The 14,989-nt window shown below is 57.4% G+C and overlaps 2 protein-coding genes across 4 annotated transcripts; both read left to right on the top strand.

Moving 5' to 3' along the window:
- The first annotated feature begins 491 nt into the window (after positions 1 to 491).
- On the top strand, positions 492 to 3,829 carry RPS14 (ribosomal protein S14). The gene is made up of 5 exons (XM_082490142.1): positions 492 to 604; positions 1,749 to 1,899; positions 2,217 to 2,378; positions 2,886 to 2,962; positions 3,717 to 3,829. The coding sequence occupies exons 2-5, from the start codon at positions 1,751 to 1,753 to the stop codon at positions 3,782 to 3,784; spliced, it is 456 nt and encodes a 151-aa protein (XP_082346268.1). The 5' UTR covers positions 492 to 604; positions 1,749 to 1,750; the 3' UTR covers positions 3,785 to 3,829.
- Positions 3,830 to 9,633: 5,804 nt separating this feature from the next.
- CD74 (CD74 molecule) lies at positions 9,634 to 14,071 on the top strand. 3 transcript variants are annotated; one of them, XM_082489696.1, is made up of 9 exons: positions 9,634 to 9,743; positions 11,208 to 11,383; positions 11,499 to 11,590; positions 11,694 to 11,747; positions 11,995 to 12,090; positions 12,285 to 12,375; positions 12,805 to 12,993; positions 13,347 to 13,424; positions 13,649 to 14,071. In XM_082489696.1, the coding sequence occupies exons 1-9, from the start codon at positions 9,673 to 9,675 to the stop codon at positions 13,654 to 13,656; spliced, it is 855 nt and encodes a 284-aa protein (XP_082345822.1). In that variant the 5' UTR covers positions 9,634 to 9,672; the 3' UTR covers positions 13,657 to 14,071. The 3 variants fall into 3 exon arrangements, with proteins under 3 accessions (XP_082345822.1, XP_082345824.1, XP_082345823.1); XM_082489698.1 differs by lacking the exon at positions 12,805 to 12,993; XM_082489697.1 differs by lacking the exon at positions 13,347 to 13,424.
- Positions 14,072 to 14,989: the final 918 nt, after the last annotated feature.

The raw sequence follows: 14,989 nt of genomic DNA, 5'->3' as shown, positions 1-14,989 counted from the left end.
TTGGAACCTCCTGGCAGTCAGGGCAGAGACCCCCATGACACCTCACTGTGCTCAGCCCGACAGCAGAGTGAGGGGGAATGAATGGCCAGCCCAGCTTTAGCTGAACCCAGGAGGCGCCGACTGCAGCTGCGTGGCCGGGAGGAAGCCAGCTGCGTGCTGGCATTACACTGGTTCTCCTTAGTTGTTTTTTAAACCGATTCAGGCCTGCGTTTCCAAAGCTCTCCTGACACGGTTCTGTCAGGAGCACAGAGGCCCAACCGCGCACCCGCCGCCATCTAGGGGAGGGACCCTGAGCAAGCGGTTGCCGCCATCTTGGGGAGGGACTCGGGGGACTCGGGCGGCGCCATCTTGGGGAGGTCGGTCCGGCTTGCCCTCGGCAGCGCCGTTGACGGTTTCACGGCGGCGGCCGGCGCGGCGCGGCGCGGCGGGATTGGGATCGGGATCGGGATCGGGGCAGAGTCCTGCCTCTGCGACCGGGGAAACGCCGGTTCCTTCGCGGCACTCGGCCACCTCCCGCTACCACTTCCGGGTGAGCGGCGGTGACCTCCGCCCCCTGACCCCGACCACTTCCTTTCCAGCGGCGGCCGCCGGAGGAGACGTGCAGGTGAGCGCGGGGCCGTGGCGCATCCGCCGCCATCCGCCCGCCCGCGCCTCGTCGCTGCTTTCCCACCCGCTGCCCGCCTCCCCGAAGGCCCGGGACTCCGCGGGGCAGCGCGCTTGGCGCGGGGGAGGCGCGGCCGGCCGAGCGGGGCGCTAGGCCGCGGGTGAGCCGGGGGCTGGCGTAGCTGGGCGCCCGGGGGAGGGCCGGCGCTCCTGGCTGGGGGTGGGGGGCGGCCAGGCTGGGCCTGGTGGAGGAGCGGGGAGGCGGGGCAAGGCGGCGGCTCCGTGGTGGGCCGAGGCGAGCTGGCCCATCCCGAGCCCGGCGGTGCGAGGCTTCTCCCGCCCGCTGGGCCCTGAGCGGCCGCGGCTGCGTGCAGTGTGGTTTTAGGGGGGTACCGGAGAGCAGCGGGTGCGTTGTTTTGATTTGACAGTCTGTGCCGCCCTCTGTGGAGAGGGGACAGTCGGGCTACGGCCTGTGGGTGAAAGTAGGTCGTGCTGGGGTTGATGTCCTTAATGAAGTTGTTGGGCTCTTCTCTTGGGCAAGGCATCAGTCATAGCTGGTATTTGGCAGGAGAGGGCAATAGGGAACTGTCTTCCTGTGCTCAGAGCAGATGCACGGGGTCCTCGGCCACCTAACCAGGCGCTGCCGAGAGCTGCATCTGCTCTGTCCTGTAGCTGGGTGTGAGCTTTAAAGGCAGAAGACTTACCAGGGTTAGTCCCGATGATGTGGTTAGGAGACCAATAACCCAGAAGAACCCAAGCTAGAACTTCAAAAGTCTGCAGGTTTAGAGCAGTGCTCAGCTTTGCTGGTTATCAAGGAAAGGGGCTCCCTCTGTGCTGCGGTGGTGCCTGGGGCCATCAGTTGCCTTGAAGCACAGCTTGGGTAGCTCCTGCTGTGAAGTGCAGCAGGAGAGACCCCACTGAACCATTGTGGGTGGTGACCTGTTTGCCAGCATACGGCTAAGCTGGGAATCCTGGGTTTTGTAAGAAGTCCACTTGTACCCCAGAATTGCTACCTGCATTTTGCCAATGGGAACTTGTTTATCTTGCTTGGTAAAAGGTTGCAGTTGTAGGGAATTTTGTAAAATCCTGTAAGAGAATGCTGAGAAATCCATCATCACTCATACTTCTTTTTTGTTGTTGTTCAGAAATGGCACCTCGTAAGGGCAAGGAGAAGAAGGAAGAACAGGTCATCAGCTTGGGACCTCAGGTTGCTGAAGGAGAAAACGTGTTCGGCGTCTGCCATATCTTTGCTTCCTTCAATGACACTTTCGTCCATGTGACTGATCTCTCTGGCAAGTGAGTATTGAATGTTGCTCACCTCCCGGCAGTACCTGGCTCCTTCTGTTTTGAAAACAGAAATGAGATTTGGCAGGAGGTTCCACTGAAATCCTTGAGCTTCTGCTGAGCTGTAAGATAAGATGGTGTGCGTACGTGAATATAGACCAGATGGCTTGGTGTGCTTCTCTGTGATGAATATTGCACTGAAGGTACTGGATGGCAGCTTGTTGATCCAGTAACATTCAAAATAACAGGTTCTGTCTGTATCCACAAGCTGCTTTGTGGGGAGGAAAGAGGAAGGGCTCCTTTCTGAATGTTGTCTTTCCATTTCGTAGGGAAACCATCTGCCGTGTGACTGGTGGCATGAAGGTGAAGGCTGACAGAGATGAGTCTTCCCCCTACGCGGCTATGCTGGCCGCCCAGGATGTTGCCCAGAGGTGCAAGGAGTTGGGCATCACGGCCCTGCACATCAAGCTGCGTGCTACCGGTGGCAATAGGTACGTTGGAGGGGCTGGGCCCTGGCATTCCCACAGGATGTGTCCGGTCTTAGAACCGTGCCAGACTGCACCACATCCCTTCTTTGCACTGACTCTGTTGGGAAGGTAGATGCACCCTGGGAATTTGCCCTTAAACTTGACCCAGAGGGTGTTTGTCACTTAGAATGGTGACTGGCTTATGTCATCTCTCGCTGAGCATCTGGAACTCATTCTGAATGAACATTTTCAGTTGATGGAGTCAGAGTGTGCTCTTATTTTTATCCGGTAGTGCATGGGGAGGTGCTGTCAGCTTGGAGGTGTGTTACCTTGGAGTGACAGTGAAGCGCCTGTCTGGTGGCTGATGGCGAGTGGTGTGGGTCTGGGGACAGGAGGAGGTTGAGTTCTGGTATCTGGACATTTTGGGGTGGAGAAACTCTGATTTTGACATTGTCATTTGTTTGTTAACTGTGTTCAATGTTCAACTTCTGAATCATTTAAGGGATTATGAGTTCTGGTTCTCTCCTCCAGGACCAAGACTCCTGGACCTGGTGCCCAGTCAGCCCTGAGAGCTCTGGCCCGATCTGGAATGAAGATCGGCCGCATTGGTGAGTGATGGGGAAAGCAATCGCTAAATGCGTATGTCATGGTATATCAGTGCAGAGCCTTGCTACCTCAAAAAATCAGTTTTGAGGGATTACTGAGTAATAGGAGCTCTGCAGACATGTATACCAATGGCAGCTTGACTTTGGGGTGTTCTGCTTGGCCTCTGTCAGGTGCCACTGTAGGTATGATTTAATTTAAACAGATTCTTAAATTGAAGATTCACCAGGAGGTGGCGTGAGCAGGCTTCAAAACCCAAGTTTCTGTCTGCTGATAAACACCAACTGCACAGTGGGATGCTGATGCCCCTCTGATGTAACAGCGTTTGCGCCGGAGCCACGCAGTCACCTAGAAATAACTCTGTCAGTCTCGGTTTAAGACTGACTCAATAATATTGGAGAGTCCCAGACTTTGTAGGGGGATCACGAGAGGGGGTTGTGTTGGCTGCTTTGAAAGTTGTATCGAGCAGCCTCCGTTTCTTTGGAAATGCTGTGGCTACTTGGTTTAACTGGGATGGGAGATGGGGATTTTTGCTTTCTAAGCATTCCAATCCCGAGATACCCAGCCCTTGGGAAGTTCACAAATACCTTCGCTCCCACTGAGCGTTGTTCTGTCTGCGCGTGGCTCCTGCGGTGGCTGTCCGCTAGGGGCAGCTGTGGGGTGCCGGGGTGACTGCTGGGGTTGGGTGGCTGTGACTGTTGGTTTCTTGGGCTACCTCTGGAAGGTAACAGTGTGTTTTGGGTTTTCTTCTCCCCACAGAGGATGTCACCCCCATCCCCTCTGACAGTACTCGCAGAAAGGGTGGTCGCCGTGGACGTCGTCTGTAAACAACGCTGCACCTTTCATTATTAAAGCTCTCTTTTAAACCTCTTCTCAACTGTGTATTTTCTTACCGAGGTGTGCTTGGAATTTGGGTGTTACTGTTGGGGTTGTTGCAGTACTGCTGCAGCAGAGGTGCTTTTGAATATACACAGGAAAAGCTTCTAAAAGCACTGGAATTCAGCTCCCCATTTATATTTCCAAAAGTATTTAAGAAAAATGACTCCTCACTTCTTAGTCACACACTGCTTCCTGCACTGATGTTTGCCCTCCACGGAATGTGCTGCCGTCGCCTGGAATAAATTCCCGTTTCCACTTTTGCTAGTGTTCTCTTCCTCGCTTTCCAGGCTTTGAAATCGATCCTCTTCCTGTTGCTTCCTCGGCTGTAGCAGGATTTTAGACCGAGTGAAGATTTATTGGCATATACAGCATTTGAGAAGGACAGTTTGAGAGGTGGGTTCTTCACGCTTGTGGTGTCAAGGTGATGGTTAGAATAGCTGTGGCTTCCACAACTCGAGAGATGAAATTGTGAAAATTCCTCCTGTGTGGCGGTGATGTCAGCCCTCATATGGTGTAGTGCCCATTTTGATGTGGGTCTGTTATGCTGTCCTGCAATTCCTTCCAGCAGTGTGCTGTGCGGTCGGTGGGAGTTTATGGTGGAGGCAGCTACAACTTGTCGTGCTTTGCCTCCTCAGTTGCAGTTGTGTGTTCAGTGAGACTCTTGGCAATGAGTGAGTGAGCTCATCTAGAGATGGTAAAATGTTTGTCCAGGAGTACTTGTGGTCAAGTTTAAGTGATGATTATTTATCAGAATCGATTGAAAAACCTTAGGATTCTTAGCCCAGTTGTACAGCAAATATGAATAGTCTTACACATGATGTGTGAGCTATAAAATGAAGCTGGAAGGCAGTGTTCTAATGTCCTGGCCTCTTGGACAGGGTCTGCCTCCAGAACCTGAGGCTTGAGAACCTCACTGCCTCCAGGTGGGCTTTCTCCTAAAACACTTCATGAGGGATTCCTTCACCTGCCCGCTCCTGAGCCCCCCTCTTCTGCTTTGACTGACGGTGGTGTTGGAGGCGCTTCGCTCTCAAAGGAGTCTCTGTTCTGGTAAAGTTACTCAGCCTGGGTTGGATCCAGGGTGTGTTGCTCCTGTCAAGCTTGGTCTTTGGTTGTCAAGCGCTAGCTCTTCCGCGGGGAAAGGGGATGAGTTTCACAGCAGAAGAAACCAGGCTGTCTTGATCTGAAGCCACGGTGCGTCTCGGTCTTCATAGTGAAAACTACTTGGATGCTTGCGGTTTCAAAGTGAGTCATGATCTCTTGGAGGTGTCCCTGCTGTGGAGAAGAAAGCTGGGCTTGTGAGCAGGCTAAATACTGCTGGGTTTTCTGCAAACTGTTGCTTAATACATGACTTCCCCTTTCTGTGGAAAAAATCTCCGCCTGGACAGATGTTCCTAAGCCAGCATTTCCCTTGGCGCAGCCACGGTGTTTTATTTGTAATTTTATAGGTGGCCATGGAAAAACTTTAGAAAAACTTCCCTCGCTGTCTTAAAAGTGCACTATTTGCAGTTCAAATCACTGTTTTCCTGTACTTGAAGTGTTCTTTGAACTCTGTGTGGGGAAGGTGTTGAAAACACGAAACCAGCAGTGGCTCAGCCAAGGTGGAGCTGAGCGGAGGGGGGGACAGGGGGGAGGAGTGCCGGGGAGCGGGATGCTCTGTGCGGGAGGCGAAGCGGTGGTGTGGTACTAACAGCTCCAGTCAGTATTTTTTTAATACTCGTATATACAGTGAAACCTGTTGCTGTTCTCGTAGGTGTTGCTCTGTCCTGAGTGACATTAATGTGACTACTTCGTGGGGGACAGTTGGGGAAAGCTCTGCAGGAACATGGAGCAGCTTTGCGGCCTTTTAGTACTTGAAGAGGGCTTAAAAGAAAGATGGGGACAGACTTTTTAGCAGGGCCTGTTGTGATAGGACAAGGGGCAATGGCTTTAAACTCAAAGAGGGTAGATTTAGTCGGGATATAAGTAAATTTTTTTACAAGAGGCTGGTGAAACCTTGGCCCAGGTTGCCCAGAGAGGTGGTTGATGCCCCATCCCTGGAAACACTCCAGGTCAGGTTGGATGGGGCTCTGAGCAACCTGATCTAGTCGAAGATGTCCCTGCTTACGGCAGGGGGCTTGGACTAGATGACCTTTAAAGGTCCCTTCTGACCCAAGCTATTTTGTGATCAAATCTGAGGCAGGATCTTTGCAATGGCGCAAATTTAACAGACCCATCTTGTCTCTGGGTGCAGTTTGTGATGTTTTCTGCTCGGTTCCATCTCCTTTCTGCTGCCCACCCAGGCAGGGCACAGCTGCCCGGGCGCAGGCTGGCGCACCCCGCTGGTTTTAAGGGCAGATGTGGAAATGGGAAGATGTCTGCTCAGTACCGCTCCGAGGGCAGGAGAAGGGAAGCGGATTTTCACCTGGCTGGTGGGTTCCCCTGACGTAGCAGGGTCAGGCCGACCTCCGGGCAGCGTGGACCTGGCTGGCACCCGGTGGCCGTGAGCCTTGCGGAGGCTTTGGCCTCGTTTGGCTCCGCAGAGCAGGTTGCTGAAGCACCAGCTGGCACCTTGGGGTCTAACCCAGGCAGGATGAACCCCAACCTGCTGCCCTGCTAGGTGTATCCCCCCCCGGGGAGGTTTCCTGGGGCTTGCACAGGCGGCCGGAGCTTTGTGCAGTGCAGGAAGGTAGATTTGCTTTATTATCCCTTCATCTTTGGGAGCAGGAGCTGTGCAGGTCTGTCCCGGCTGAGCTGCTGGTAGCCCAGCCCGTGCCACCCGCTGTCCTCGCCGTGCCATGCCATGCCGTGGGCAGGGTGTTCCCTGGGCTCCCTGCACCATTAATGCCAAAAATGACTTTTATTTCTTAGCTGATCTGACGTCTTTGAAACAACTTCCCTCGTGCGTGTGAAACCCCCCCAAGGGTAGAAATGAGGAAGAGAGACCGGAGAGCCAGACGGGTCCCTGCGCAGAGTGGGCTGCCCGGTGTCCGTCCTGCCCGGCGTCCGTCCTGGGGCTGGCTGGAGGGAAAGACTCTCCTGGCTGAGCGGTGTGGATAGGTTTCACGGCTCTTGCCAGTTCCTGCCCCCGCCCGGCTGCCTTCTCTTGAGTGATTCACGAAGAACTGCATTACCTGTGATGCCCCTGCACTGGGTGATGGCTCCGTCTGCGTGGGTGGGGAACGCGTGTGGCTGCCCACCCTGCATCTCCCCGGCAGGGATGCTCATCCCGTTGAGGGTACGGGGCTGCTCAGGGACTGCAGCGCGTCCCCAGCCCACAAAGTCCCCAGAATCGGGTCTGTGTTTGCTGGTGAGCCCTGCGGCTTGCTCGTTCCCCTCGGGTTTGCCTGGGGCCAATGCTGTGCTGCCGAGGGTGTCGTGTCACAGCAGTGAGAAATGTGGGTTTTTTCCCCAAACGCCGGTCTGCGCAGGGTCTGTGGGCTGAGGGCTGCGAGGCAAAGGCTCAGCTGGTTACGAATGGCTTCACGTGGATGCCCGCAGGGTTATTTCCACCTCCCTGCCTGAAATAATTGCTCTGCCGGCTCTGGTTGAGGCCGCTGGGGAACCGGCAGGTCTGAGTCCTGAAACTGCTCCTTGCTCCAGATGGCTTCTTTTCCCCCAAAAAGCCAGCTGGTTCCCCAGCCTCCTGTAATGGCGCTTGCCAATATTTTCATGGGCAGCACAAATACAAAGAAGCCTCATGGGGAGGGGGGGGGGGGGGGGTGGTGACAGGGCGGTGACTAGCCCGTGCTGGGTCCGGGTGCCAACCTTGGGCTACGGAAGAGAGAAGGACGCGGCAGGTTGAAAGCTGCTCAGTAAAATGTCTGCATCTTCCCAGGAAAATTGATTTACAGACTTAAAATGCCTCAGGTGCCACATCGCTGTGCAGAGGGGTGGAGTACTGAAGTTAATGGAAACGTCTGTGCAGAGCGGGGGCCGATTCGGTGCTGGCAGTCCCTGCTGGGGGCTCAGCCCGCCCCGGGGGGGGGCGCGGGGGCTCTCCCCCACCCCCCGGTTTATCGCCTGCCTGTGCGGTTTGCGGAGTCGGGCCCACGTCCATGAAATCGCCGGGGGTTTCGCTCACCGAGTTCCTGTTCAGACTTTCCTTAGTTCTCCTTTAGGGCTGAGGGCGGTCACGGAATGCGCCCGGAGCGTGGCCCCGGAGAGGGATGGGGCTGCGAGAAAAGACACCCCCCTTCCCCCTCATTCCCTCTGTGGGCTGAGAGCGAGGGGAGAGCCAAAAAATTTATGGACGGGTTTTATGTGCTTTGTTTTTCTCTCTCTCTCTTTTTTTTTTTTTTTTTTTTTTAACACTTCGGACGGTTTCTAAATGCAGCATCACCTAAAAAGCAGCAGATCAGCCTTTAAAATAGCCTCTGGGGAGGAATGCAGGTGGGGGCAGGAGCTGGGGATGCAGGTGGCCTGTGGCGAGGCTGATGGACACCCTTGGGCACCCCTGGGTGTCCGGGGGCTTTCCCGGCTGGCTCCTGTGAGCCCGAGGACGGGACCGTGCTCCTGGCGCCGAATCCCTTCCCCTGTGCGGGGGCTGCGATTTCCCACCCGGGGAAGACAGAGCATCATCCCACCAGCCCCTGCTTCTCCTCCAGAAACAGCATCTGCCGGCAGACCCTGCCCCGCTCCTTGGAAAAACGCTTTTAGATTATTCCTTACCCCCGCGCTGCCGGCGGGATGGCTGCAGGAACGACACGGGAGAAGGGATGAAGTTGTGGAAGAGCCCGTGCCCGCCTCAGCCTTACCACTTTCTGGCCCCGGGGCCGCGCGTGGAGAGGTTTGCCCGGTAACTGGTGACGCCCGGGCGGATTGCTTTTAATTTCACACTCGGAGTTTCACTTTCACGCTCGGTCGTGCTGGGTGCTGCCGCTGGAGCCGGCTTGATGCGGCGTGCCCGGCAAGGCCCCCATGGCCCAGCACTGGCACTGGGGACGTGTCACCCCCGGGGCTGCCCCGGCTCCTTGTGTAAAATCACTTAAACTTGTCATTTTGGGGGGGTGCAGGGCGGCTCTGGCCCACGTAGCACTTAGCGGGGCTGTGGGGTGGGGACCCGCGCTGCCCCCCACCCTGCCTCACTCCCACTGGTGCTTTGGGGGTCACCCACCTCGAGGGGGTGGTTCTCCTCTCTCAGGTTTGGGGGTTCAGCCCCCCCCCCCCCCCCCAAGGTGCTGCAGGTAGGGCAAGGGGGGTGTCCCAAGAGGGAGGGGGGGCTTGAAAGCCCGTGGTGGTCCTTTAATCGTGACCTCCTCAGCCCGAGAGGTGCTGGCCAAGCATCCCCACCCAGGGGGGGTCCAAAGTGACCCTCAAGTGGGGGTTTGGGCTGAAGTGCAGTTTTTCCCTGGCAGCGAAGATGAGTGAGGAGGGGTGTACCATGACGGCATGTCCCCATGGAGGGTCCTGCTCAGCCTTTGGTGTGGGGAGCCCTCACCATGGCATCCTACCCGTTGTATCCCATCTCCCACCTCCCCCATCCCACTTCTCTCATCCTGTACCCCACATCCCACCTCCTGCTCTCCCCCCTCAGGGGTACCAGAGCCCCCAGACCCATGGCACTGGGTTTCACCAGCCTGGGTGCGGTGACCTGCCCGTGGCGGTGGGGTGGGAAGCAATGTCCCACGACGTGGCTGCCGTGCTCACGGCCACATCCAGCATCATTTCTGCATCGGAGACCTGCCGAGCAGAGGTCTGCCTGGCAACAGGTGATGCGGGTGCTGGCAGCCAATGTTTTTTTTTTTTTTGCCCCCCCCACCCCCCCGTTGTGGTGGGGCAGGGTGGGGACCCGGGGGGGGTATTTCCAGCGGTGGCACTCGGGGCGCTCATTGTTCATCGGGGTGCTGAGAGCGGAGCCATGGCCGAGGAGCAGCGGGACCTCATCTCCGACCGCGGCAGCGGCGTGCTCAATGTCAGGGACAGCCGAAGGTGCCACTGATGGGGATGTAGTGCTGTGGGGACAGGGCGAGGGCAAAGTGGGCACGATGGGGATGTGGGGCAGAGGGGGCATTGCGTGGCTGTGGGGTGGAAGGGGATACAGTTGGACCAAGGGGGCTCAGAGTGGCTGTGGGGCAGAAGGCGGGGTCACACTGCGGCTATGGGGCACTGCGGAGCCAAGGGGGCCATGGGGTGGAAGGGGCCGGAGCATGGTTGTGGGGCAGGCAGGGGCACGGGGTGGCTATGGGGTGGAGGGGTGTTGCTGTGTCTGTGGGGCAGATGGCGACATGGCGTGGCTACGGGGTAGATGAGGGCACGGCACGTCTGTGGGGCAGACAGGTTCCAATCATGGCTGCATGGTTGACGGGGCACAGCATGGCTATGGGGCAGGCAGGCTCCGGGTGTGGCCATGGGGTGGACGGGGCTATGGGGCAGGCAGGCTGATGGCATGGCTATGGGGCAGGGGATGGCTATGGGGTGGGCAGGCTGATGGCATGGCTATGGGGCAGAGCAGGGCTACGGGTCAGGCAGCCCGGACCCAGAGCTCAGTTGGCTTTGTGGGGCCACCTCCCCATGTCCCAACCAGCCCCCTAACTCCCTTGGGGGGCCCCGCCCAAACACTTCCAGCCAATCAGAAGCCTGGGAGCTCTGACATCATCGGTCACCAGGCAGACATCCGGCCAGCGAGTCCTGCTCGGGACATTGCCCACAGCAGCAGTGGCGGCCGGGCAGCACCCATGGGTGCCCCCACCTTGTCGGGCAGCGGAGGCAGGTGGTGGCTCCCCGGGGTGCTGCTGCACCCCATCAGCGCCCCATTTGCCCCGGGGGGACATGATCTGGCCCGGGGAGGCCTTGGCAGGACAGCAGGCGGCCGTGTGGTGCTTGGCTTTGCCCTCCCTTGGTATCCCAGTGTGATGGCAGCGCCGCGACAGCCGCCTGCCCGCCTGCCTGCTGCTGCCTGCACGCTCGGGGTGCCCCACACCTTCGCTTTTTGCACAAAATTTTACAAGTTAAGTCCGGGCCGGCATCCCATGGGATATGTCCTCTGTGCACCCAGGACCAGTGAGGCTTCAGGTGGCTTCATCATCCCACAAAAGGCAATGCCCAGAGCGATGCCGTGCCCCCAAATCCCCCGGCAGCACCCTGTCTGCAGCCCCTGTGCGCCCACATGCTCCTTGGATACCCCTCCCATGCCTCCCCCTCCCCCTCTCGCCCCCGCGGTGGGTTTCGGTTCCCCCAGCGCGCAGGAATGACCTTCACGCTGAGATTTCACTTCTGCACGCCGCCACGGGGGAATTTGCATTTGTCTGGCTGCAACCCCTGGGAGGGGGGGTTGGGACAGCGTGGGGGGTGACGTGGGTGCAGGAGGTGTTTTTGGGGAACGGTGATGGTAGGGTATGAGGACATCTCCCGCTGCCGGTGGCTGGAGCTGAGCTCTCTCTCCATGTCCTGCAGGTCTGCGTTGGGCAGCAAAGCCGCCCTCTCCACACTCTCCATCCTGGTGGCCCTGCTGATCGCCGGCCAGGCTGTCACCGTCTACTTCGTCTACCAGCAGAACGGGCAGATCAGCAAGCTGACCAAGACCTCCCAGACCCTGCAGCTGGAGGCACTGCAGAGGAAGCTGCCTGCCAGTCAGTAGCCCCAGTGGGCATCAGCAGGGTGGTGGTGGGGTGGCCGGGGACGGGGGACAAGTTTCCCCCTCGACCACCCAACCTGGCACCCCTCACGCCGCTCCTTCCTTGGCAGGTGCCAAGCCGGTCAACAAGATGAAGATGGCCATGGTGAACATGCCCCTGTCCATGAGGGTCCTGCCTCTTGCCCCCTCTGCAGACAGCATGGTAAGAGATGCTCACCACTGCTTGGCACTGGCTGCTGCCTGCTGCCCTCATGGGTTGCTGCCACCCCTCGCGCTCACGCTGCCTCTTCGCCTTTTCTCTTGAGGTCATGTCCCCCGCTAGCAACAAAACCGAGGACCAAGTGAAGCATGTGCTGCTGGTAAGTTCCTCCGCTCCCCCACCCCCCCCACCCCATAGCTGCCCCCTGTGCTGTAGGAGATGATGGGACCCTCTGCTTTCAGCTCCAAGCTGTCTCCTGGCTGGGTCTGGGGTCTCTTGAGGCACTCAGAGCTGGTGGGAGCTCCTGGCCTCCTGCAATGTCCATCTGGCTGATATAAGCAGACTGTCAGCCCCCACCCCCACCTCATTTTTCTTTGCCCTGTCTCACTGTGGTGATCACTCTGCAGCAAGCAGACCCCAGGAAGATGTTCCCGGAGCTGAAGGACAGCCTGATGGACAACCTGAAGACCCTGAAGAACACCATGACTGATGTGGACTGGAAGGTCAGTGCTTGCTGCCGTCCTACTTTCCCCCTTCCAGGAGCACCCTGCTTTGGGGAGGAACTGGGGTGTCCCCACCTGGAAAAACAAAGTCCTGCTTGAGCCATGCTTGGGTTACTCCCACCCCGAGGGAGATGGTGGTGCTTGTGACCTTCCTTGGCCCAAGTGGGTTAACATGCTGGTTCCCCTTGTTGCAGTCCTTTGAATCCTGGATGCACAAGTGGCTGCTGTTTGAAATGGCCAAGAACACCAAGCCGGAGGAGCAGAAGGCGATCCCAGCAGAGAAAGGTACCAGGGATGGGGGCTGCTGAGCTGGGGAGGGTCAGGACTGGTCCTTCGGGAGCAACCACCCCCCAGGAGGTGCAGCACAGGCCACCCCAAAGGCCACCAAACCCTCCGTCCCCTGACCAGTCATGGACCTCTTTGTTCCATGGGGGAGCCTCTGGTCGGTGGCCTTTAGGACATCACAGAACTACTGCCTGTTGCCCACAGGGCATGTGGATGAGTAAATGCGTGAAAAGTGAAAAGCCAGAGCAGAACACCAAATCCTCAGTCCTTGGCTCGCTGGAGAGCTTTAGAAAGGTCACCGGGGTGGGACTTGTTCTCCTTTTGTATTTAATTTAGCTGCTTCTGGATAAAAGGCTCCTGCGGAGGCTGCTGCAGCAGAAGGGCCTGGGGGGGGCTCACGGTGTCTCCCCTTTGTTTTTATTGCCCTAGTGCAAACTAAGTGCCAGGCGGAGGCTGATTTTGGGGGTGTCCATCCGGGTCGCTTCCGCCCACAGTGCGATGAGAACGGCGACTACCTGCCCAAGCAGTGCAATGCCTCCACGGGCTACTGCTGGTGCTCCTACAAAAATGGCACCAAGATTGAGGGCACTGACACTCGGGAAAAGCTTGACTGCTCCGGTAGGTCACCTGGGTGGGGAAGGAGAAGAGGAACGAGCAGCGTGTATGGATGCTGTGCCCGGCTTTGCTTGTGATTAGGGAGAGCTGCCAGGGAGAGAGGAGAGGAGGGTGCCCGAGCTGTAGAGAACATCCCCCACCCCTCTTTGGTGCCTGCACGTTAGGGCTGGAGGGCACCCTAAAACCCACAGCCCTCCTTGGCTAGCTGCAGTGATAGCAGAGGCGTGCGGTCAAGGTTTTGCCCCAGTCCCATGGCTCAGAGGGTGGGCACAGGCGCTGCCCTGCTGCCCTCAGAGGGGAGGGGGCAATGGAGCAGCCCCAGGGTCCAGCACCCACATCCTGCCCTCCTTCTGCAGGTGCCGCTGCTACCACTGCAGAGCCGGAGGAGATGATGTTCTCCGGGGTGGATGTGCTCAAGCTGGGTGCGGAGAAAGGTGAGAGGCCAAGTCCTGTCCTGGGGCTGGGAGCGTTGGGGAAAGCCCTGGGAGCTGGGGGAGGGGAAAGCTGTAGGAGGCACAGGTCCAGCCCCCAGAGCCAGGACAGCACAAAAACACTGCTGGGGAGGTGGAGGGTGTGATGGAGACACAGCAAAAGCAGCCTGGGCTTTGGGAGGTCCTGAAGCCATCTTACTGACTCCCTCTTCTTTCCCCCCCAACAGGCGAGTAGAAGAGGACACCAGTGGATGCCTGTCCCCTCCTCAGCATCCCAGCTCCCATCTTTTATTTTTTTTGCTCTATTCCATTTCTGCTCTTACATTGCTTTCCTGAGAAAATTAACAGCGGGCACCCCTGCACACTCCTGCCCCTCGAGGCACCGGTTGTGACCCTTCCCCTGCTGCAGGGCACCAGACAGGGCCGAGCTGCCACCAGGATGAGTGCTAGAGACCAAGCGTTCCCTCAGAGGGTGGGTAGAGCGGGCTGGAAAATTATTTCAGCCATGTCAGACCCACAGCCCTGTTCTGGTTTTGCTCCCCAGCATCCCGCACCACCCAGGCAGCAGCAGGCGCATTGCTCACCCCTGCTGAAGAATGAACCACTAATGCTTTCTTACACTGAATGATCATTAAAAGCAGCAAAACAACCTCCACCAGCTTCTTAACTGACCCCCCCGGTAGGTGGAAGCCCCATTAGACTACTAAAGTAGCGGGTTTTTCTCGTGGAGTGCTCAGTTTTGTAGAGACAGAAGCTCACCTTCAGCTTTTGCCTTCAGGCTGGAGAGCGGCCGCAGCAGTGGGTACCAGTGAGCAGAGGAGTTGACCCTGGAGGCAGAGGGGCTTCTAATTTTTCTGAATATATCTGATGGGTCATTTATAAAGGAACTCACAATCCAATTATTTCAAATAAACTTTTGAATAAGAAAGCCTTGTAAGCAACTCTAGCAGGGCAGTGCTTCCAAATGGTTTGCAGCTGTCCTAGGTTAAAAATAAATTAATCTTAAGAAAAAAAAAGAAAAAAGAAAGATCTCTGCAGACACTCGGACATCTATGCCCCCACCCAGGATTCCTTGCCCTGTTCCTGGCATATCACTTGTTCTATCTCCCCAGCATGGCCCAGGAGGCTGAAATCACCTTTAAGTGAGTCACAGCGTGGGGGGAAAGGAGGAGAGCAGCCCCCTCCCTCTGGCACCCAGGTCGTGCAGGTGTGAGGGTGGCAGCCAGGAGCTCTGTGCTGGCCAGCGGAGCAGGAGGGAGGAGCACACGGGGATCCAGTCCCTTTTTCCTCACCTGCTAAACCCCAGGGCTGGGAGTGAAGCGCGGAACCCAGGCACAAGCCCAGTACAAGGTTCAGGGTAGCGAGGCAGCCGGTGATGCACAAGCCTGCTCTCAGCACCTGCCCCTACACAGCATTTTAGTGATGAAAAAAAAAAGAAATACAAACCAACACTAGAACATGCAGTTCAAAGCTGAGGAGCAACAGCGTCTGCTCTTCCTTGTGGAGCAGGCAGAAAGCAATTAATTTTTTCCCAGGGGTTGAAGCAGCGCCTATGAACCTGGGTGGAA

Source organism: Vanellus vanellus (genome assembly GCF_965231255.1).
Source record: "Vanellus vanellus genome assembly, chromosome: 13".
Taxonomy (NCBI): Eukaryota; Metazoa; Chordata; class Aves; order Charadriiformes; family Charadriidae; genus Vanellus; species Vanellus vanellus.
The sequence above is the reverse complement of the archived record's forward strand: the minus strand, read 5'-3'. Positions and strand labels throughout refer to the sequence as shown.

Coding starts and splice junctions, on each gene's coding strand:
- CD74 (XM_082489696.1), top strand. CDS start 9,673: ATGGCCGAGGAGCAGCGGGACCTCATCTCCGACCGCGGCAGCGGCGTG. Junction 11,384..11,498: donor GCAGAGGAAGCTGCCTGCCA/GTCAGTAGCCCC, acceptor CTTCCTTGGCAG/GTGCCAAGCCGGTCAACAAG. Junction 12,376..12,804: donor GGCGATCCCAGCAGAGAAAG/GTACCAGGGATG, acceptor TTATTGCCCTAG/TGCAAACTAAGTGCCAGGCG.
- RPS14 (XM_082490142.1), top strand. CDS start 1,751: ATGGCACCTCGTAAGGGCAAGGAGAAGAAGGAAGAACAGGTCATCAGC. Junction 1,900..2,216: donor GTGACTGATCTCTCTGGCAA/GTGAGTATTGAA, acceptor TCCATTTCGTAG/GGAAACCATCTGCCGTGTGA. Junction 2,379..2,885: donor CGTGCTACCGGTGGCAATAG/GTACGTTGGAGG, acceptor TCTCTCCTCCAG/GACCAAGACTCCTGGACCTG.